This window comes from Sceloporus undulatus, chromosome 1 (genome assembly GCF_019175285.1).
Source record: "Sceloporus undulatus isolate JIND9_A2432 ecotype Alabama chromosome 1, SceUnd_v1.1, whole genome shotgun sequence".
Classification (NCBI taxonomy): domain Eukaryota; kingdom Metazoa; phylum Chordata; class Lepidosauria; order Squamata; family Phrynosomatidae; genus Sceloporus; species Sceloporus undulatus.
Genome location: NC_056522.1, coordinates 319,317,475 through 319,340,051, shown reverse-complemented (window position 1 = coordinate 319,340,051; position 22,577 = coordinate 319,317,475). Strand labels below are relative to the sequence as shown.

General features: G+C 39.9%; 2 protein-coding genes across 5 annotated transcripts in view; both read left to right on the top strand.

The window, feature by feature from the left end:
* The window catches only part of JMJD7 (jumonji domain containing 7), a 266,369-nt gene that overhangs the window by 192,593 nt on the left and 51,199 nt on the right, over positions 1-22,577 (top strand). The gene's annotated exons all lie outside the window — the stretch shown is intronic.
* The window catches only part of MAPKBP1 (mitogen-activated protein kinase binding protein 1), a 154,320-nt gene that overhangs the window by 108,500 nt on the left and 23,243 nt on the right, over positions 1-22,577 (top strand). For all 3 annotated transcript variants that reach the window (XM_042466693.1, XM_042466682.1, XM_042466675.1), the window contains 14 exons: positions 1,949-2,086; positions 2,643-2,825; positions 4,945-5,105; positions 9,634-9,823; positions 10,785-10,931; positions 12,523-12,707; positions 12,789-12,880; positions 13,701-13,826; positions 14,768-14,838; positions 15,154-15,275; positions 16,937-17,012; positions 18,585-18,696; positions 20,054-20,117; positions 20,726-20,851. In XM_042466693.1, the coding sequence (XP_042322627.1) occupies positions 1,949-2,086; positions 2,643-2,825; positions 4,945-5,105; positions 9,634-9,823; positions 10,785-10,931; positions 12,523-12,707; positions 12,789-12,880; positions 13,701-13,826; positions 14,768-14,838; positions 15,154-15,275; positions 16,937-17,012; positions 18,585-18,696; positions 20,054-20,117; positions 20,726-20,851 (1,793 nt within the window). The remainder of the gene's footprint in view (positions 1-1,948; positions 2,087-2,642; positions 2,826-4,944; positions 5,106-9,633; positions 9,824-10,784; positions 10,932-12,522; positions 12,708-12,788; positions 12,881-13,700; positions 13,827-14,767; positions 14,839-15,153; positions 15,276-16,936; positions 17,013-18,584; positions 18,697-20,053; positions 20,118-20,725; positions 20,852-22,577) is intronic.

Below are 22,577 nucleotides of genomic sequence, written 5' to 3'. Positions count from 1 at the left end.
ACATTTAGGCTGTGCATATGGTATTATTATTTAAAGGTATGATTTTAACTTTGCGTGTTGATTATGTTACAACTGTTACCATTATATTCAGTGATATATGAAATTTATGAGTATCATTAATACAAAAATATCATTGATACAGTGATGTAGTGGGCTCTCATCACTAGTCTTAGCTTTTGCCAGCCTAGCAGTCAAAATAACGCTGGCTCTATGGCTTAGTAATGGAGATGAGCACTGCCCCCTACAGTCAGATGGCTTGACAGCCTTGTCAAAGGGGAAACCTTTACCATTAATACAAAAAACATTTCTAAGGATTTTGTATGGTGTGGTATGGGAGGAGGTCATTGGTGTGTGTGTGTGACACCATAAGTTACTGCACCAGGTGACACCAACCCTAGTGATGCCACTGCCTCCACAATGCCCTATATGTTGGTATATGAGATTCTGGGCCATTGTATATATGTGGATGAACACACACTACACACTCTGAAGGAGAAAACTCTGCCTTCTATTCCAAAGTACTAAGAAAAATCTTGAAACTTTCCTTAGAAAAATGCTTTCTGGATTTTTTTGGGGGGGGGATTCTGGAGAATGTTATCACTCTTCAAGGATCAGTGTCTTCTGTGGTGTCTCCCAAAAATATCACTTCTGAAGGAAGTGGATTTATCTTTTCTAATTCAGATACTTACAATCCACTCCTTCATTGTAATCCCTGTAGCAGGTTTTGTGGCAATAGTAAAGTGTATTCTTCTGGAGAAGAAGTGGAACTAGTGCTGTGTCATAATCTGTCCTTCAAGTTCCTCAAAGTTTTCTTTTCTCATAGAAACATAGAATCTTAAAGTTGGAAGGGACCTAAAGGCTCATATAGTCCTACCCCCTGCCATGCAGGAATACACAATTAAAACAGTCCTGAAACATGCCCATCTAAATCTGTTTAAAGACTATAAAAGATATTTTCCTCAGGTGCTTTATACTGCAACTTGAATTCTTTTTGATATTGTTTTTGCTGGGTCAGGACATTGTGTATGCTTTTTCTTTCCATTATACATCTCTCCTGGACAGAAGAAGCCTTATTGAGGAGCAACCACTTCTTGGACTTCAATTTTGTTAATTTTATTTTAATGGAAAACAACCTAAATATCTAACAAAAGAGCTGCACATTAAAGAATAAAATAATACAGACTATCATCTTAACAATAAAACTTTTTTGCATGGCTTGTAGAAATTTTAGGTATGACCCAAGATCTAAAAATATGTTTATGTCTCAATTCTTTTCTCTTTGGTTAGACAAATGTTTAAAAATACACGTATACAAACATTTCTAAAATATACTGAAAATCATTGTCATTGCCTTATTTGTTAGGGTTGGACAAATTCACTCATGGGCTTCAATTGAAATGCAGGAAGCCAGGAAGGCTGCTGTATGTTGGAGAAGTAATAAGATAAAAGACAATTTTCCCCCCTCCCCTTCCCTTTTGCTAATTCATAAGTAAGGGAAGCGCAGGAAGTCAAGATTCCACTTCTGAGAATTTGTCTGATATTTTCCTCTCCTTTCAACTGTTTCAAAAGAATTTGGTATGATGACTAAATTGTGTGAGACTGGTGAACAAAGGCAGAGGAAATGTTTGTCACAGCATGACTACATGTAGGCTGTTCAGAAACAAGTGTATCTGGACAGTCCTTAAGCATACATTAATTATGTGAATAAAAAGAAACCCTGTGAAAAGGAGGCATCTCAGCTGCATGTCTTCACATGATATTTTTAGGAAGCACACTGAAAGTGTTAAGCGGGAGGAGGGATATGTTTTTCTCTCCTCTTTTGCCTTTGCATCATAGTTTAATAAGTAAGATATGGATCTGATTTGTTACTTGTAGCTTAGACTTGCAGGTGGAACCTCTTAAATTTAGCAAGAGATTTGACTTGCTTTAATATCTTTTGTTTCCCCAGAAAAACATTGTAGTGGCAGCCAATAAGGTCTCAAGCAAAGTGACAGCAGTTTCTTTCTCTGAGGACTGCAGCTACTTTGTCACAGCTGGAAACCGGCACATCAAATTTTGGTATCTGGACGACAGTAAAACTTCAAAGGTAAGAGGCACGACTGGTCAGTCCTCTGCACGTTGGTGCCCTCCATTTATATACCATAATCCCCAGCCACTGAGTCCTGATAGGAATTGTAGTCAAACATACATGAAGGGCACAAGATTGTAGAAGATGGATAAATGGGGAAGAACAACCAAGAGAGATGACATGTTGCTTTGGACGAAATGGAAGAGACGACAAGGGCCATCCAGTCCAATCCCCTGCCATGCAGGAATAAACAATCAAAGCACTCCTAACAGATGGCCATCAAGCCTTTGTTTAAAAACTTCCAAAGAAGGAGATTTCATTACCCTACAAGCAGCATATTACACTGTCATTCCACGTTGCCTTATGCCTATGGCTACTTATTTGTCATTTCTCATGTAGTTTTAGATGTACTGTTAACCTATTGTTACCTTTGTGAGTAGAACTGGCTAGTGAGGAAAGATAGTGTTTTCTCTTCTATTTCTGCCAGCTTCAGTGACTGTATCTGAGTAGTTCTCTTCTAACTATTTATTCTTGTCAGCATACAGCAATCTTAACATTTGGTTTCTTTTGTCAGGTGAATGCTACAGTCCCCTTGCTTGGGCGTTCTGGTTTGCTTGGAGAGCTGAGAAACAACTTCTTCACAGATGTAGCTTGTGGCAGGGGTAAAAAAGCAGATAGCACTTTTTGTATCACATCTTCAGGCCTCCTCTGTGAATTCAATGAAAAGAGGCTGCTGGACAAGTGGGTGGAATTGAGAGTAAGTTCTGAATCCGGCACCCTTGGGCTTTTGTTTGTGGGGAGTGGGGTGGATAGGAGTATTCCAAGGGCTGGGTTCTGAAGCAGAGTTCAGAAGCATTTTTTTTTAAAACTACATCTTCCAGAATTTATGGCTGGGAGATAAATCCTGAACCAGAAGGAATACCCACACAGAGTCCAATAAGTCCTTGCCACATGCATGGACCTTTGGCCCTTGCAAATCTATCCATACTTTCTACTTTACATGTGAAGTGGGAACATAACACTTTTGAACAGTAGTGCCCTGTATAGAGAGACTCTTAACTTAAAGAGGCATTTCAGAACAGAGGAGGGCACAGGGCTGCACAGGGGGTGAGGGCATTTTACCTCCCAGCACCCATCAAGTGGGCTGTGCCAGCAAGTGTCAGTTCACCTGAAGTGACATGAGGTCACTTATGGCCACAATGTTGGCCAATTTGGGGGCATTTTTCCTCTTCCTTGGTGTTTTGGGGAACTTTGTAGAGTTGGGTTAGGGAAGAAAAACACTGCATTTTTAGACAGTTGTGGCCCATTTGGGGGCAAAGAATTGCCCCCAAATCCTCCCCCATTAAAAACATATTTTTTGGTGGTGCTGTGGACTGCAGAAGTCTTCTGAGATGTCCCAAGGCCCACCCCTGTTTTAAAGCCTTCATCACCCAGTCATGGTATTGCCCTAAATGAGTTCCTGATAGTGGCAGCCAAGGGACCTTATAAATATTTCATGAGAGTTGTCTGAAATGGTTGTTTTAACAGGACATTCATGCATGTTTTTCCTGTAACAAAAGCAACCTGCTTATAAATCTTGGAAGCTATTTAAATCCTGGAGTAGTTTTATAATGGTTATTTTATCCAGTCTTGTATTATTAGTATCAGGCTACAAAAATTGTAAAGGGGTAGGGGGATCTAGGAACAGGAGCCTTGCTGAGGCCTACATCCTCTCACTAGGCCATCCTGTCAGCTGATATTAGTGGTGTTAAATGATCCTGTGCACTTTCTTAATGATATTAATTTTCTGGATCTGTTCTGTGTAGACACCTAGGATACACAACATTGAGAAAAGTGAACCAGCATGGTGTAGTGGCTTGAGCATTGGATTACAACTCTGAAACCAGAGTTCAAATCCCAGCTCTGCCATGGAAGCCCACTGGATGGCCTTTGGCATGTCATTCTCTCTCAGCCTCAACCCCCCCCTCCATATGATAGGTTCACCTTAGGGTCACCATCAGTCAGACATGACTTGAAGGCACACAACGACAAATGTGAAATTTTCTGCCTTTTCAAATGTTGGTAGGGATTAAAAAACAAAGCACAGCCAAATCCTTTACATACTCCAAGCTGAATGTCTGTCTCTTTTCTTTCTCTTCCTTTCTGCACTGAAATCACCTTCTTATCTTTTACTTAGAACACAGACAGCTTCACAGTAAGTCAGAATAAAGTCATATCTCCAGCACATCATTTCTCATTGTGCCTCCCATTTGTCACCATTTTTCTTTCTTGCAGTAGTGAAAATTAAATTAGAATTTAAATGAACAAATAAGTGGAATAGGTGTGAGCCTAAGCCAGCATGAATGTTCAGTTTTGTCTCTTGATGCACCATATTGTAAAGCAGTGCTTTTATATGTTGCAACCTACAATATAATATTGCAGTGCGAAGTGTCCCAATCAATAAGCCATGTCCTTCTCCTGATATTCCATTCCCCTTCCCACCTAGCTTTCTGCCTCCCTGTAAGCTCCATAAGTCAGCATTCTGTAACTTCCCCTTCCCCTTTGGGTTTTTTTTCTCAAAAACAATTTTTTTGTACTTGTAAACCTCAGTAATTGATACTTCTCTCTTTGGGGTGGTACTGTTTTTTCAAAATAAGCAATCTGACCTACAGACTGAACAATGAAAGTAGAAAGAATGTTGATAATGGTTGTCCTAGAAGGTATAGGAAACTGTCGAGAAGGGATCTATTTAGGGAGGATTTTGGAACTTTCCCTTTCATTAGGTTGCTTCATTTCATCTTGCTTCACATTTCCCCCCTTTCCTCCTTTACTTCTTCCTGATCTTTTGTTGTCTTTTGGGAAAGAATGCTGCTCATTGCATTATCTTGTACCCTTAGACTACTGTGGCCAACTGCATCTCGGTGAACCATGACTACATCTTCTGTGGCTGTGCTGATGGCACTGTGCGGATTTTTAATCCTTCCAATCTTCATTTTGTTACCACACTCCCTAAACCACATTTCCTTGGGACAGACATTGCCAGTGTCACAGAAGCCAGGTAAGAAAGAAAGCCAGGAGGTCTAAAGTCCACGTGTTTTTTGCAGCAGTGACTGTGGAACTTCCTATCCAAAGAGGTTAGGCTGGCTTCCAGTTCTGTTCCACATGACATTCAGTGTTTGAAAATATGTTTCAAAACTGGTTTAGGAGTATTTAAAGAGTATTTTAGTGTGTCTTTAAAATATTTTTATCATTGTACAGTTGACCCTCCTTATCCACATATTCTTTATCCATGGATTCAAGCATCCATGACTTGAATTTTATATATATATATATATATATATATATATATACACACACACACATACACAGTATACACACACACACACACACACACACACACACACACACACACACACTCCAAAAGCAACCCTTGATTTTGCTGTTTTATATAAGGGATGCCGTTTCACTATGCCATTGTATTCAGTGGGATTTGAGCATCTGTGAATTTTGGTATCAGTGAGGGATCCTGGAACCAAACCCCAGCAGTTATCAAAGGTCCACTGTATTGTTTTAATTGGTTTTTATTTGTCCATTGCCTCAGGAGCCCTGGTGGGGTGGAAGGCAATACAGAAATACTTAAAATACAGAAATAATAAATCTTAGTGCAAAAAAAAATCTGTGAGGGATTTTGTTCCTCCACAGTGGCCTCAGTTGATATGTGTCTTTGTATTCTTGATCCTGTTTTAGCTAGAACTCGGGAAAGTTAGGCTTTGGGCTACAGCTCCCAGAATCCCCTGGCTTAACTAAGGGGTTCTCTGGCTGTAGTTCAATCTGTCATTTTATCTGTACAATGTGAAGAAGGCTGTCATCTGAAAATCAAACCTCACAGGAGGAAATATGTGAAATATCTGTTACTGCAAGCAGGTGCACTCGATCTGCAGTAACCAGCCTCCCCAAACCTGGTGCCTTAGTATAAAAAACTAAAATAAGATATGCAAAACTGCAGTTCCTATCATCCCCAGCCAGCATGGCCAATAGTCATGTCAATGGGAGGTAGTCTAGCACATGTGAAGAATTGAGGCAGTTTGATTTAGATCAGGGGTAGGCAACCTTTTTGAGCCGGGGGCCGGGTTGCTGTCCCTCAGACAACTGGGGGGCCGAAGCCAAAAAATAAATAATTAAATAATCAAAAAATTTTTTAAATACATAAATAAACCGGGACAAATGTAGGACAACATTTTCAAATGGTGGACACTTTTTTTAAAAAAAGTGGAGGACACGAAATTTTTTTTGCTGATTTTTTTAAAAAAGTTAATATAAATGCATGTTTCTGAGGCGTCTATAGACAATTGCCCCCCTTGCCCCTGCGTGTGAGAGGCCAAAGGCCCCGATGGCAATCGGTGGCAGGACCGGGCTGGGGCCGGTCCCAAGGCCTTGCCAGGCCGCATCCGGCCCGTGGGCCGCAGGTTGCCTACCCCTGATTTAGATGGTAGTGGGATAAATGGAACAAAAGTCTGACAAAACACAAGGTGGCTTTATACATTAATAGACTAAACAGACATGCCTGTTTGAACTCTTAAGGATTTGTGACTTTTTGGCTGTTTCTCCTAAAGTTGTTCACTTTTTTCTTTTTCTTATTTACATATTTTTTAATGTCACTTCCTCCCAAATTTCCTGCATACTGGTATCGCTTGGCACATTCATAATTGCCATCCTTTGGATTGCCCTTTACTTGTGCTTAGCCATATTTTTACTAGGAAGGCAGGATGAGCAACTAATGACAGTTGTATCTTAATTTTTTGATCAGTTTGAAATGGGAAACTAAATTCAGAACATGAAATCTACTTGTTTCACTTCTAATGGAGCATTTGATCAAGAAAACCCTGTATGTTGGCTCTGTTTTTAAAAAAGAAAAATGCTTGTCATTTCTTTCCAAGCAGCAAAAATCACATGGTTCTAAAACTTGGAAGCTATTACAGTTATAGTTGTATGCCTTGTTTTCACTTTAAAGGAAGTTGGAAAACACAGAGTTGTCATTGTAACCAATTCATGCGGTGTGTTCTTTGTGGGATCCTTGTTTATTTGTGACCTCCCTCAGCTTCATTAATTACTCTATTTGGCTTTCAGTACAGTCTTTGTTATATCCCTTGGTCTGCTAGTTCTCAAAATGTGACCCCTTCAGTTGCCCCAATCCTGTTGATCTTAAACAATTTCACTTCAGTCCCTGTTTGATACTCCATTATTCTGTATATGTAGCTGCTTTTTAAAGATGTGGTGGTTGCTAGTATATTGATTTATTGCTAGTCTGCTTTTCCCTAAGTGTAAAGAATGTTTATAATTTATAATTTCCTGAGATCATAATATATTCCTTTTATTTTTCAGAAAAGCAAGCTTTTGTTTAGTAAATTAGTATTCATTTCATGGTTCTTGATGAATTTATTATTAAATATTAGAATCATATAGTTGGAAGAGACCACAAGGGCCAACCAGTTCAACCCCTGCCATGCAGGAACTCTCAATCAAAGCATACTGGATAGATGGCCATCCAGCCTCTGTTTAACGACTTTTACACACTAAACTCTACAATACATTCAATAGGATGATATTCCACTTCCTTAAACATGCTATTTTAGCTACTCACACCATTTTGGGGTTGGGGGAATGTAGGAGGAGGAAACTAATACTCTTTTGCCATTGGTCTTCAGTTAGTTCTCTGTGGCCCTGTACGAATATACATACAGACATGCACACACACAAGTTTGTCGGTGCACATAATTCTCACAATTATCTGTTAGGCATGAGTAAAATTACCCCATTGTGACATACACAAAGAGAAAGATTTGACAAAAAATGGTAATTTTAGCAAGTGTTTTGAGAAACTGAAATTTGGATAGGATGCTTTCATTCAGAATTCTATCTTAGGGTGTCCTGCCCTGTGCCACTGTGATTGCAGAAAGGGTTTGGGTATGAAGTCGTAAAAAGAGAGTTGCACCTATAAGGTGGTGGTGGTTTTTTCCCTTCCTGAAATAGCAGAGAAGTTCAAGAGTGTGGTTAATGGGGGGGGGGGGGGAGAGTCTTTGTCTCCATGTGTACAGAGATAACTAGTACTGGAAATTCTCTACACAGAGAGAAAGAACGTGATATCCATGGCAGCATGGGACGAGGAGAGACATAAAGGCCATGCATACGGCTTCTTCCTTTACCCTGCCTCTCTTACTGCTGGAGGGTTAATAATCAGATGAATTATTAGAGAGCTTTACAGGATCAAGGAAAATGACAACATTGTTCATCCTCATACATTATTATTATTGTTGTTGTTGTTGTTGTTGTTTATTTCTATAGCTCTGTACATGTACTCCAAGATACATCATTTCCACTATTTTGTCCCTGGGTCATGTATAGATTTATTAAAATCCCCCTACTCCCCATGTGTATGAGGAAGCATCAGCTCTGGAATGGCCTGGGAAATTGGCTTTAGCAAGTGTGCTTTCCTTGGCTGGAAAGCTATGAGACTGTGAATGTTTTGTTACTAAACCTCCATGAAGTGTAATGGAAGCAAGGATAGGTTGGGACTAGGAATGAATGGGCTACATATTTTATGGGTTAAAATATGAGCAGGAAAGCAATGTTTTGTTAGTGATGCAAAAGGAAAGCCATTTTTAAACAGAGTTTGCAGATAATTTGGAAAAGAGAAATGTCTCAGAACTTGTCATACTTGATGACTTTAGCTGGCAGTAAAGTTGCATCCTTTCATTCCTTTCTGGTATGTTTCCAGTTAAAAGAATAAAAAGCTCCAGGTTTACAAGAGTATTTATTTTTGTCCCTAATCTTTATGCGGCAGTGTAGATAACATGATTGATTCAATATTCATTGAAAGGTTATAAAACCTTTTATTAGGGCAACATCTGTCCACAGAGCACTAGGGAGATATTCAGGTTACACAAGAACTCTTTGTTACATCTTCAACAACATTCAGTGTAATTTGAAAGTTTGCATTCATTTACCGAGCAAGGCCCCAATATGAGGTCTCATCACCTTTTTAAAGAGGAGCATAATGCCACAAGGTCTGGCAGATCAAAGTTTGACTGTGGAGTTTAAGCCTTTCTTTTTTGTGTACAAAGAGATTAGAGTCCCCCTTTGGATGTCAACTCTGTCATGAACTCAGTATGCAGGCTGTAGGCCAGCTGTATGTGCCTAGCCCTCCACCCTGTTTGAACTGTGATAATAACAAAAGTGATCAGTGTTGCAGGATTGTTATACAACAGGGGTGGGGAAGGTTTAGCCCTACAGCTGGTTTGCCCTATAGCTCATCAGCTCCACTGAGTACATATAGTAGTAAGGGATTGTGAGATTTGTATGCCAAACATCTGGAGGACCAAAGTTTCCCCACCCCTGTTATACTGTTTACAAGTTGTTGCTCACAATGTTTTTTTATATATATCAGTAGCAGAAGTAGTGATATTGATTGTTGGCAAAACAGGCAGACTTACCTATCCTTCCTGGTTTTACTTGGGAAATTCCCTTTTATACTTACTAATAAATAAACCAATAATGTGATAATTAACCATTGTGTTATCATTTCACAGCCGACTGTTTTCTAATGTGACTGATGCCAAGTACCCAGACACCATTGCCTTGACTTTTGATCCCAACAACCAGTGGCTTTCATGTGTTTACAATGATCACAGCTTGTATGTATGGGATGTCAAGGATCCGAAGAAAGTGGGCAAGGTTTATTCTGCCTTATACCACTCCTCCTGTGTTTGGAATATTGAGGTAACTAAAGATGAAGAGGGTTGTGGTGTGTGGTGGGAGGGGAGGGAGAAGGGAGGAGACCTAATGAGAGTGTTTCTCAATTATCATTATTATCCGGTTAGAAAACTTAACTGTTTGAAAATGGAGATGGTAATTTTCTTTATGATGAATTTCCAGACAATATTTGTTCCCCTTTTGTTACTAGGCTTTCCCTGAATACTTGGGTGCAGGTTACAGGAAGAAGCAAAATTTAAATCTGTAGAAAATGAAGTTGGAACTTGTGGAGGTAGAAAGTAATGGTGGAGATGTGGTATGAGTACAGGAAATGCAAGTTGGGGGGGGAGCACTGTGTCTGTTCAGGTAACTGAAAATAGTGCAGGATAAGACCAGAGACCTAACTCAGCCATATGCTATTTAAAAATTTAAAACCAGTTGCCTTTTAAGTGACTCTCAGCCTGCAGTGATATGAATTGAACCACTGACAAATCTTTTGCCTCTCGTCATGGCCTTGGTGGTCACAAAAGCTGTTTGTAGGGCTGAAACAGAAGGCCCTGAAAGTGCAGCTTGATGCTGCCCCTTTGATTGCCAGATCAGGGCCACATCAACCACATGTTGTGGCCCCAATCTGGCTTTTTGCTGGTCCAAAAAAAAAGCGGCAGAAAGCCACTCCTTTTTGAGCCAGCAAAATGCCAGCTTTTCCGCCGCTGCCATGGCTTTGCAAAGATGGGATGATAATAAGGTTTATCAATGATAAAAACTATGTAGAATAGAAAATTTTGGGAGTTGTTTGGTTTCTGGAGTGAAAAAGGCTTCAGGTGCCCAAATAGGTCCTTTTATACAACTGATTAATTAACTGATTAATGGATGAAGTATTTCCTTTTTTGTTTCAGAAACAAACAAGCTTATATGATGGGGTGTTACTGATAAACGGTTAGAATAAAATTCTCTTTTTCCTTCTGCTTTTTTCATTCCTGACTCTCAGGTGTACCCTGAGGTGAAGGACGGCAATCAGTCTTGCTTACCTCCAAACTCTTTCATTACCTGCTCCTCAGATAACACCATCCGCCTCTGGAACACTGAGAGCTCAAATATTCATGGTACTGCTCTGCATCGAAACATTCTGAGCAATGTAAGAACCTGGTTTGATTTGGAATTCACATTTTATTTATTTATTTGTGACTGTCATTAATGTGAGGCCAAAACAAGATAAGCATCCAGTATTACACTGAATGTGCATTCTTGGCAATGTAGCGTCTAATTTTGTTTACAAATGTAAATCCAACTCTCAGGTTAAGATTCACTGGTGAAAGCAGCAGAGGCTAGTTTATAATCTATGCTGTTAGTTCAGCATATTTTTTTTAATGTAAAAAAGGTCCCCTTAGAAATATAATGTTTCCAGGCTGCTTTGACCTGACAGAACTTCTTTTGCATTTTACCAAAAAACAGCACATTGTATATTCACCTAACTAATCCTCTACGGAACATATACATATCAAAGCGTATGTTAAATGAGAAGAAACTGAGTGTTTTAATAAGTTGCCACAGTATATGTTGTAGAATATATTGTCTGTCCTTGGCTTTTAAACATAGTCTTAGAGAAGACACCTAACCAGTTCAGTATTTTAGATTCTTTCAGAAATTGGCTGAGAAGATCTGAAAATAAGCTTTCCTACTCCCTTCCTCCTGAGCTAGTGTCCCTCATAATGTCTTCAGATGTGTGCTCACATCTATCCCTATCTTTAGGCAGAATAAAGCAGACATCCCAGGCAACAGATATAGGGTGTTATGAAAAGGCTGTACAGTCGGCCCTTTTTATACACTGATTTTTTTTATACACGGATTCAAGCATCCACAGTTTGAAAATGTTCAAAAAAAGTATAAATTTCAAGTATCAAACCTTGATTTTCCATTTTTTATAAGGGACACCATTTTGCTATGTCATTATATTTAATGCGACTTGAGCATCCATGGATTTTGTTATCCACGGGGGATCTTGGAACCAAACCCCAGCGTATAAGAAGGGTCCACTGTAAACTACTATTTGCTTTTTAAAAATTAATTTTATTTTTATTGCCAAGGAAGACAGAGACACTTGTGAGATTTTCTGCCTTGGATGTCAGAAAAACTTGACTGCTTTAGATACTAGATGCTTTGACCTGCATGGTGGGCAGAACTATTTGCTCCTTGCCTCACGCAAAACAAAACAAAAAGTAAAAATGTAAAAATGTCAGAATGATTTTCATCTCTGTTCTTTGAATTCTTATTTTGTGCTCTGTGTAACAAAGCCTTGTGCAGAACCTTGCTATGAGCTAAATCTTCCTGCAGTGTAATTAATAGACGTATAATTGTTGAGAGTTCCCCCTACCTCATCTATTTTATATTCCTTTTAGCCTCATAGTTTCTGTCTTTGGGATACAAAATGGCTTCATGCTGCAAGTATATAATGGCTCCCTTCTGTGCTCCCATTATGATCTGTGGACACAGAGCAATATTGTTTCCAACTCTCCACATGCCTGCCTTACCCATTATTCAGTGGCCTGCTATTCTGCATTTCAGCTAAACTTTCTGGAATTCCAGTTTCAGCTCTCTTTTTTTGGTCTTACACACTCCTGTCTTTGCTACTGTTTTAAGTGTTTGTACATGCTACCAGTGGTGATCCTTGCCCCATCTTGGCTTTGCTTTCATCTGCTAACTTTATATGGCAACTCTTTTTTTCATAGGATCTGATGAAAATTATCTATGTAGATGAAAACACTCAAGCCCTCCTGGACACAGAATACAACACAGCTGGAGGTGTGGACAAGGTGGACTCACAGGTCTTAGATGCAAAAGTGGGGATTCGCACAGTGTGTGTGAGCCCTACCGGAGAGCACCTGGCCTCAGGTGACAGGATAGGCACCCTCAGGTAGGCTTGGGAATCTTGGAGAGGCCTGGCTTTTCATAATAATGTGATTACTTTTTCACCATGTGCCTCGTTCCTTTTCAGGATCTATGAGTTGAAGTCCATGAGGGAGATGCTGAAAGTAGAAGCCCATGATTCTGAAATCCTCTGCCTTGAGTATTCAAAGCCTGAGACAGGTAAGGTGGTCTCGGCCCTTGCTGAGCAAATCTTCTTTCTTCTACATTAACATCTCAGGGAGAAGTGATTTTCTTCTATTTTCTAGAAAGCTGTGTTTGTCTTCTTGTGTTCACAGAGAGACTGTATAACACATAGAATCATAGAGTTGGAAGAGATCAGAAGGGCCATCCAGTCCAATCCCCTCCCATGCAGGAATACACCAATCAAAGCACTCCTAACAGGTGGCCAAACCTACAAAGAAGGAGACTTCACCACTCTCCAATGCACTTCTTGATAGTAAGAGCTGCCTGACAGTGGAAGATAGCTCTTACTGTCAGAAAGTTCTTCCTAATGCTTAGGTGGAATCTCTTTTCTTGTATTTTGAATCCATTGCTCCATGTCCTAGTCTCTGGAATAGCAGAAAACAATATTGCTCTCTTCTCAATGTGACATCTGTTCCTATATTTAAATATAGCTATCATGTCAACCTTCTCTTCCCCAGGCTAAACTTACCCAGCTCCCTAAGCTCCTCCTCATAGGGCCTAGTTTCCAGACTTTTCACCATTTTAGTCACCCTCTTCTGGACATGTTCCAGCTTGTCAATATCCCTCTTGACATACCACACACACAATATGAAAAGATGAAGGGATTTCATCTTCCCATTCTCAAGATGCACTCATATACAGCTCATTTCCCTTTGTCTCTTTTTAGTTTGTCCAATGGGACATAGAGGTATAGCCTCACCTTTGTGTTCATCTCCACTGTGCCAAAATAAAATAACATGAGAGGCAGAGAACTGCCATTTTATCAGTAAGGCTTTTCCTCTTATCTTAATAACAGGGTTGAAGCTTCTAGCATCAGCTAGTCGGGACAGACTGATCCATGTCCTGGATGCAGGGAGGGATTATAGCTTGCAGCAGACTCTGGATGAGCATTCATCCTCCATCACAGCAGTGAAGTTTGCAGGTAATGAGATTGTGTATCTCCTTTGGTTAACATAAATTAACACCCATTCATCATTGCAGTTGTAAATGAAGTAGACATTGACATCTTCTTTAACTGATTTATACATTTTACTTCTTTAGATGTGGCTTTTGAGTGGTAGGATACTGATTCTTTTCTTCCTTTGGAGTGTTAGAAATTATCCAAATACAGGGAAGATAACTGGTTAATGTAGTCTCCACACAAAAGCATTTGTTTCCTTATGATAAGCATTTAGGTGATGGGTAAAGTATTCCCCATACTGGGGATGCAGTGGCTCAAGTGGTTAAGATACTGAATGTCTTGATTGCAAGATCGGCAGGTTGGCAGCTCAGTTGATGCATGATGGGGTGGGCTCCTGTCACTAGTCCCAGATTCTGCCAACCCATCAGTTCGAAAAGATGTGAATGTAAGTAGATAAATAGGTGCCACTTCAGTGGCAAGGTAAACAGCATACTGTGTAGTTATGCTGGCCACACGATCACAGTAGCCTCTAACAACGCTGGCTCTTCAGCTCAGTAACGGTTGGACATGACTTGACAACTTTGTCAATCGGGAATACCTTTACCTTTTAAAAATATTCTCCCAAATTTATGTTTCACTTGATCCTATCACATATAGTTTTGGCTTGCTTACTTGAGGATTGTAGAACCATTTGCAGAAATTTCCCTGTGGAATACTATCCTTTGTTGATAGATCAAATTGTAAGAGTTAATTTGAGAACACAAAATAATTCATTATAAATAATTAACTATTTGTAATTAATCCCCTTTCCAACAGCTATGGCACAATTAAGTTGTACATGACAGACCGGCAGGAAAAGTCATGTGAGATGTACAAAGATAACTGTATGGTAGGAAGACATTTGAAAATTGTCGTTGCATGTCTGCTTGTTCATTGTTCCACTTGTTTCTCTCTGCTTTCAGCCAATGATGGCAAGGTACGAATGATAAGCTGTGGAGCAGATAAGAGCATCTATTTCCGCACTGCACAGAAGGTAATGTTGTTATAGTCTTCTCTCTTTGTGTAACTTTTGGGATGGAGCTATTGTAAGAAAGAATGTGATAGCAAAATCTTTAGTTGATGTTACAGGCCTTGTTTAATTCTGTTCTGACTTTTTAGAAACCACTTTTAAGAAACTACGTAGGACTGCTGGTTGTAGATCATTTCACTTGCTGCCTTTTCCATTTTCTTCTTGCATTGGTTCCTTTGAAGAGTGCTTTTGTCTCCTGCTTGAGGAAGAAAAATATCATGCATGTGCATTTATTCTGTATTTGATTTTCTTTGATTTTATTTTTTTGTATGTGTTCAGATGGGTGATGGGGTTCATTTTACCCGGACACACCATGTTGTCAGGAAGACCACTCTTTATGACATGGATGTGGACCCTAACTGGAAATATGCTGCTATAGGATGCCAAGATCGTAACATAAGGTTCGTTCACTACTTGCCATGAATGTTTCTCTAACTCCAAAACCTATCTGTAAGGTTTGATTTGAGCCAGTGTAGTGGCTTGAATGTTGGACTATGACTGTGAAGACCAGGGTATGAATCCCCACTCAACCCACTGGGGAACATAAGGAACATTGGGAAACAGAAATAAACTGTTTCTCAGTGAAGCTTTTTTTGACAAAGGAGTTATATGCTCTTTGTAACTGGCTCCAGTCACCATTCTGGCTGAGGCCAGTTTCCAAAGCAGACCGATGTACAGTGTGTTACAGTAGTCCAAACAGGATATAATCAAGTTCTGTATCACCACAGTCAAATCTGACTTCACAAGGGATGAGTGTAGCTGGCACACTAATCTTAACTATGCAAATGTGCTCCTGGCCACCACTGAAACTAGGGCATCAAGACTGAAGGTTGAGTCAAGGAGTACAACCTGCACCTTCAGGGTGCATGTAATCACATCCAGTGTGATCTGAACTACTATTCCCTCATCTGCCTTTTGCCTGATCAGGAGCAGCTCTGTCTTGTCTTCAGTTTTTGCCCTCATCTAGTCCATTACTGACAGCAAAGAGTGGCTCAGTACAGGACAGATTCGTTTGAATTAGGTGGAAAGGAGAGATAGAGTAGGCTGTCGTCAGCATAATGGTGACATTGGACTCCAAAACTGGACAAACCCAGTTCTTTTATGTGTATGTTAAACAGCATTGAGGACAAAACCAAGCTCTGAGAAACCCATAGGCCAACAGCCAGGAAGTTGACCAGAATCCTCCAGCACCACCTTCTGACTTTGCCCATACAGGAAGGAATGGAGCCACTGTAAAACAAGTCACATGCAAGAGAGGCAGCCCAGAAACATACCATGTTCAGCTCTTCTGTTTTTCTTGTTTGTCTCTCTCTCTTATTTTGTTTCTAATTATACTTTAAAAATTTAGTTCAGTTTTTAAAAAGGTTTGCAGTATGTCAGCAGACAAATCAAAATTTTATTTGCCTAGATTATTCACCATGTAAGTGGTTAATTACTTCTATCACACTCAATATTTGAGGAACTAACTGACATTCCAATGCTTGGAAGTAGCTCATTTCTCTTATGTTTAAAAATATAAAGCATGGAGTAATGATTTGAGTATTTCACTGGGACACTGGAAGATGAACATTTGAATCCCTGCTTGGCCATGAAAACCCACAGGATAACTTGGGCAAGTCACATTCTCTCAGCCTCAGAGGATGGCAGTGGTAAACTCCCCCTGAAGATACTTACCAAGAAAACCCTATCATAGGTTCACCTTAGGGTCTCTATAACTCAGAAATGACTTGAAGGCACACAACAACAACAACAACAACAACAACAACAACAACAACAGTGATAACAGAAGTATATAGTGACGAAAGAAATGGCAGATAGCACAAGGACAGCCTTTAGCTTTCTTTTCTTTCTTTTTAAAGAATTGAATGATTTCTTGGAATGATACATCTTTCAGTAGCTATTGGCTATGGGCAATTAAATGGGAATTCTGTGTTCAGAGGAATTAGTCTTTCTGAATATCGGCTGTTATGAGCTTCTTAGATGTCTGGCTGATGTTAGTTACAGACTATGCCTGATACAGCATAGCTTTTCTTATGATGACCTGTCTTGGTTTCTCTCGCAGGATTTTCAACATTAGCAGTGGGAAGCAAAAGAAGCTATACAAAGGATCCAAAAGTGAAGATGGCACCTTAATTAAAGTAAGGCCTTTATTGATTTTAACAAGGCCTCTCCCAGTTTACCTTGTTTCGTGTCTTTTATTACACGTAGCTCTAATTGAGGAATTGAATTTCAAATTCATGTAACTTCAAGGCTTTACACCTTGTGATTGGCATTTTGTGATGTGATCACATGATGTGATATGATATATGTGTATAATCTGAAAGGTGGTTTGTGTTTGTGTAAGATATGCTTGATGGTTTGTCTCCCATGGAGACATTCTACTTATAAATTAAAGATAAAAATGATACACTAAAAATTATTACTACTCCTGGCTTGATTGCTGATCATCCTCCCTGTAAAGCAGCCTCTTTGCACTATAAATGGAGTGAATGTATCACTAATGGCTAGAGGCTGCTTGATCTAAGTGCTTTGTTTTTAAAGTGGCACCTGTAGTTAATTTCTCTGCTGCTGCTCTAAACTGACCCATATGCACAAAATCTGGTTCTGCTGCAAAAGCATGTATAAGACATTTGTATTCTCCCCATTGTGTTTGTGTCTCAGTATCCTAGGACACTTCCTGCATTTGCTTTTGAAGATGCTTTTTGTGTTGTAGCCCATGTACCATAGCTTTGTCTCTCACCACTTTGTAGTTTTTCTTCTCTTCCCAATTTGATTCAGGAAGAATATTTTCTAGCCAGATCAGTTTGTTTGCTTTCCAGATGATTTCAGCAGTCCAGACTGTTAAAATCTGTGAAACTCAGGAAATGACAATATTGTTGAGTGAAGAGGTCTGGAAATTATTAGCCTGCATATAGATCAATGCCAGCAATGGCTGCCTCTTATACTTATGGGGAATTCCTCCCTTCTGGTGTTAGGTATAGCTTGTGTCAGAGGAAATTTATATTTATGTATACATCTGTGGTGCTCCTATCAATTAAGTCTCCCCTAGGAGATTATTATACATGACTTTTAAACCACGTTAGACCTGGGAAAAAGTGGCTTTGGCAATACTTATCGCACAATGACATCTCTGACCCATAGCTGCTATGTCCCTGACCTATAGCTGCTATGTCCTTGACCTGTGTTATTGACAGGAGAAATCCATCAATGATCTTCTAGTCACGCAAGTTGCCAGGCCTGAAACATCACTGCTGGGTCAGTTGCAATATTGGCAGTTTTATCTTCTCTCCCTGTCCCCTCCTCCCTCATTATTCTCAACCAGCCTGATGGCCTTTAATTTTTTTTCTATACCTTTTCTTTACTTTTTAACTTGCATTGTAATAGCAGAACTCCGGAATTGCATGACGAGTTGAAAAAAATAATTAATTAAAATTAAATTAAAAACAAAAACAAAAACAAATGGCATAGTGGGTATGGAGTACAGAATTAAGGCAAGCCACATTTATAAGTTGAGCTGGCAAGTCTGTATGCAATAAATATGTGTGCATCTGGTTTAGCTCTAAAGTCCTAAATTCTGGCCATACTAAGATGAACTGCAAAACATCCAGATTATGGAGCAAAATCCCACAAATCAAAATTTCTAAAGCAAAATACCCTGTGCTGCTGATATATCTGATACATTGTTTTCCACTCTGGAACATTCATTTCAGGTGCAAACAGATCCCTCTGGTCTATATATTGCAACAAGCTGCTCTGACAAGAATCTTTCTATCTTTGACTTCTACTCAGGCGAGTGTGTGGCTACAATGTACGGGCACTCAGGTAAGATATTAATGGTGAATATTAGTTGTAACAACCTATTCAAAAGATTGGGAAGTGCCAAGCAATTCTGGAAATAACCTTGTTGTGTGTATTTAAGCTAGCATAATTAATTGTATTTAAGATATTCATATTTAAGGCCTGTATTTAAGAGAGCCAGCATGGTGTAGTCATTTCAATGCTGGACTAGGAATCTTGGAAACCAGGTTTCTAGTCAAGGCTCAGCCATTGAGGGCTGAGCTTTGACTAGAAACCTGGCAGTTAATGGGTGATGCTATGCAAGTCACACTCTCTCAAACATAATGGCAAGTCTCTGCAGAAGAAACCTTGCCAAGAAAACTGTATCATTGGGCTTCCATAAATGAGAGCCAGCTTGAAGGCACACAGCAACAGCAACAAATGTGAACTAAATTCTTTGGCATATTGGGTTGAACTGAGAGAGAGCAGTTGTTCCATTAAATTATCTCACTAGTGACAATGAATACCAAAACTGTTGCCAAAGCGTACATGATGCCCTTTACATGTTTTAGTATGGCTTGTTTCATTTGTTTTTGTAGTGGATTTGTAATTCTCATTTTTTGGCTGAAGCCTTCAAGCAGCTTGCACTGCTAATTTAAACACAAGTAATACATGACCTCAGGCAAGTCACACTCCGTCAGTTTCAGAGGATGGCAATGCAAACCCTCTCTGATAAATTTGCCAAGAAAACTTGTGATGGGGTTGCCATAAGCTGGAAACAACATGAGGGCACACTACACATGCACACAATACAGTAAAAGACACTAAACTTCAGCAGGAGTTGGAGGCTGGTGTTAGTTTCTTTGCCTGGTTCCCACTCTTCCTCCACTCAGGTAGTATTTGTTCTTTTAGTGGGAGAGGAAAACAGCCCAGCTGTAGTAGGAGCAGATGATGTTGACTTTTTTACCTTCCTCCTCCTCTTCTGAATTCTTTCTTATTTGGGCTTCTGGTTTGATATTACCTGAGAGGTGGCCCAGTGGAAAAGGGGTTAGGCCACTAATTTTCTATACATTACTAGGACTGAGGCATTATATGTGTGCCAAAAGGCAGAACTGAAGAATTTCCCGCTGTTAAATTGACGATGGCTGCAGCTGCACTGCGGAAACAATCCAGTTTGTCACCAATTTTAACTGCCATGGCTCAATGCTATGGAATTCTGGGAACTGTAGTTTTATGAGACATCTAAGCTCTGGTGTTGGAATAAACTACAAATCGCAGAATTCCATAGCATTGAGTCATGCCAATTAAAGTGGTGTCAAACCGGATTATTTCTACAGTGCATATACAGCTGATGTTGTGCTTTGGCAAGTTTCAAGAACAGTGCTTCTTCTGATTTTTACAGAGATTGTAACGGGGATGATGTTCAGTAATGACTGTAAACACTTGATCTCAGTCTCTGGTGACAGGTAAGTCAAAGGCTATTTCTGCTTCTACGTATTCAACCTGTCTGTAGAACGGCAGTTAACATTTTAAAAAAAGAAAAGAAACAAAATCAGGATGAATGTGAGTAATAGTCTCAGTTGTACATTTACCTGCTCTTTCACTTCTTCTTCTAAAACATTGACTGATTCTTCAAAACTCAAAGTGGAGATTCCTTATGTTTAGAATGGGAGCATGAAAGGGCTGTTATCTAAAAATGTATAGAATTCTAGAGCATGTGAAGTGTGCTGGACACTTCAGGAGTGATGGAAAATAGCAGGTTAGAAGCATAGCATCCTGGACTTTCTGAGTGGGTACAAGTTAGGTAAAGTACACTGTAGAGTGAGCATTGAGGAAAGGAATAAAGCCGGTTGCAAGGTCTGCAGGGAGGCATAACGAGAATTGGAAGACCTGGTTTAGAAAAAAGGGGTGGGGAACCTGTGGCTCATCAGATACTTTTGAATTACCATTCCTGTCGTGTTTCACTGTTGGCCAGACTAATTTGGGATGATAGAATCGAAGATCACCTGTAAGACTATAAATCCCCATCCCTGGTCTAAAATAAGAGCTATTCATATATTTCCTATGCTTCCAGCTGTATTTTCATCTGGCGGCTGAGTTCTGAGATGACCATCAACATGCGACAAAGGCTGGCTGACATGAAACAAAGAGGAAAGCAAGTAGAAAAAGCACAACCAGGCAAAACCACTGGGCTCACCAGGTAAGAGGTGCTGCTCTTGAACTGACAGTTTTCCACAAGGGGGAAAAAAAAAGAATGAGGAGATGAAGCTGAAATACTGGAAACAAAATAAGCCAACAAAGTTCCAAGTACAGTGATACCCCGGGTTACGAATTTAATTCGTTCCGCGGCGCCGTTCGTAACCCGAAAGATTTCGCAACCCGAAAAAAGGCTTTCCGCTAGTGCTGGAAAGCCGCGGCTTTTAAATTTCGTGCCAAAAAGTGCCGAAACACACCGAAAAAAATTTCGTAACCCGAAAAATCTTTCGTTACCCGGAACAGGTTTTTCCAAGCTAACTTTTTCGTACCCCGGAAATTTCGTAACGCGATCAATTCGTATCCCGGGGTACCACTGTACATTTTAATTAATAAGTACAGGCACTTTAGATGCCTGCTTTATTCATTCTGCCTAAGAATATCTCCCACTTGTTTTCTGGCACTCTGTCAGAAGTCATTGCCCAGGATCTGAATTGTGTTACAAGCAGGGCAAGTTCATATGCTTGGTGTTTGCCAGATGTTTGAATTACTACTGATGGATAAGGTTGTTAGCAACAGCAGATTTATTTGGAAAATAAGAATTAGATGGTTTCAGATGAACTTGTGTGGTGCCAGAAAAGAGGAGACAGATTTACAGCAATTTTCAACAGACTGTTAATTCTTTGTTTAAGATAATTAGACCTATTGTCTGCCACTTAATAAAAGTATAAAAAGTGTGTTTGTTGAAGAAAGAGAGGGTTTCATATTTGGCAAAAGTTTCCCCAACTGTCTTAGTTTAGAATAATTTTGTACTTTGAAGACTATTGGGCCTGAACAGACAGGCCAAAATAAAGCTGCTTCGGGTCACTTTGGAGGTATGCTGTTTAAATGACACGTGCTTTTTAAGAGGCCAGAAACTGCACCAGAGCTATGCTCCAGTCCTTAGAACTGGAGCTTGGCTTGGGCACAGCTTCCGGCCTCTTAGGACGCACACACCATTTAAACAGCATATCTCCAAAAGTGACCCAAAGCAGCTTTATTTTGGCCTGTCCATTTGGGCCCATTGACTTCTAAAAAGATGCACTCAAATTTACATAATCTGAACTGGAAGTCTCCTACAAATGATGGTGGAGATGGCAGGATAGGTTGTTTGGAGTAGATGGAAGAAAGATCCCTCTGCATATGTTCAGAAGTACTCTGTTTGACATGTCCCTGAGTTAGCTTTGGCATTGTAAAATTCTAGTCCCTGCTGAGTCACTGGTGAAATTTAAATCCTAATGGGGTGCCTCTGTCATACTTTCTCTTCCTCTGGCTCAATTTAGCCTTTAGCTGTGGAGAGCCCTTTCCAAGGTAAGAATGCTGGTGCAATGGAGCAGTATTCTTTTTATAGCGAACTCTTCACTATTCCAACAGCTGCACAGCTTTGCCTTTTTGAGGTGCAGCCTTGTATTGGACACTCCTGGTTTCACTGAATGTTATGAGACTCATTTGTCACATGCTCTTCCTTCAGAGGGCTGAGTCTGTGAAAAAGCAAGCAGAGTGGTTTGTTGGAAAACACGTTTGGTGACCTCTTTGCTTGAGCTGGATACTTTCTGTCTGGACAGCTTTTCCAAGGCTTGTTTTCAGTACTAGCTCTAGTTGTTGGATATGGGCAGAGTTCTGAGAATGCTACGTTCTGAACTTTGGAAGGATGTAAACCACTGTCACAGCATCACTCTGTGGAGTTAAAAAGC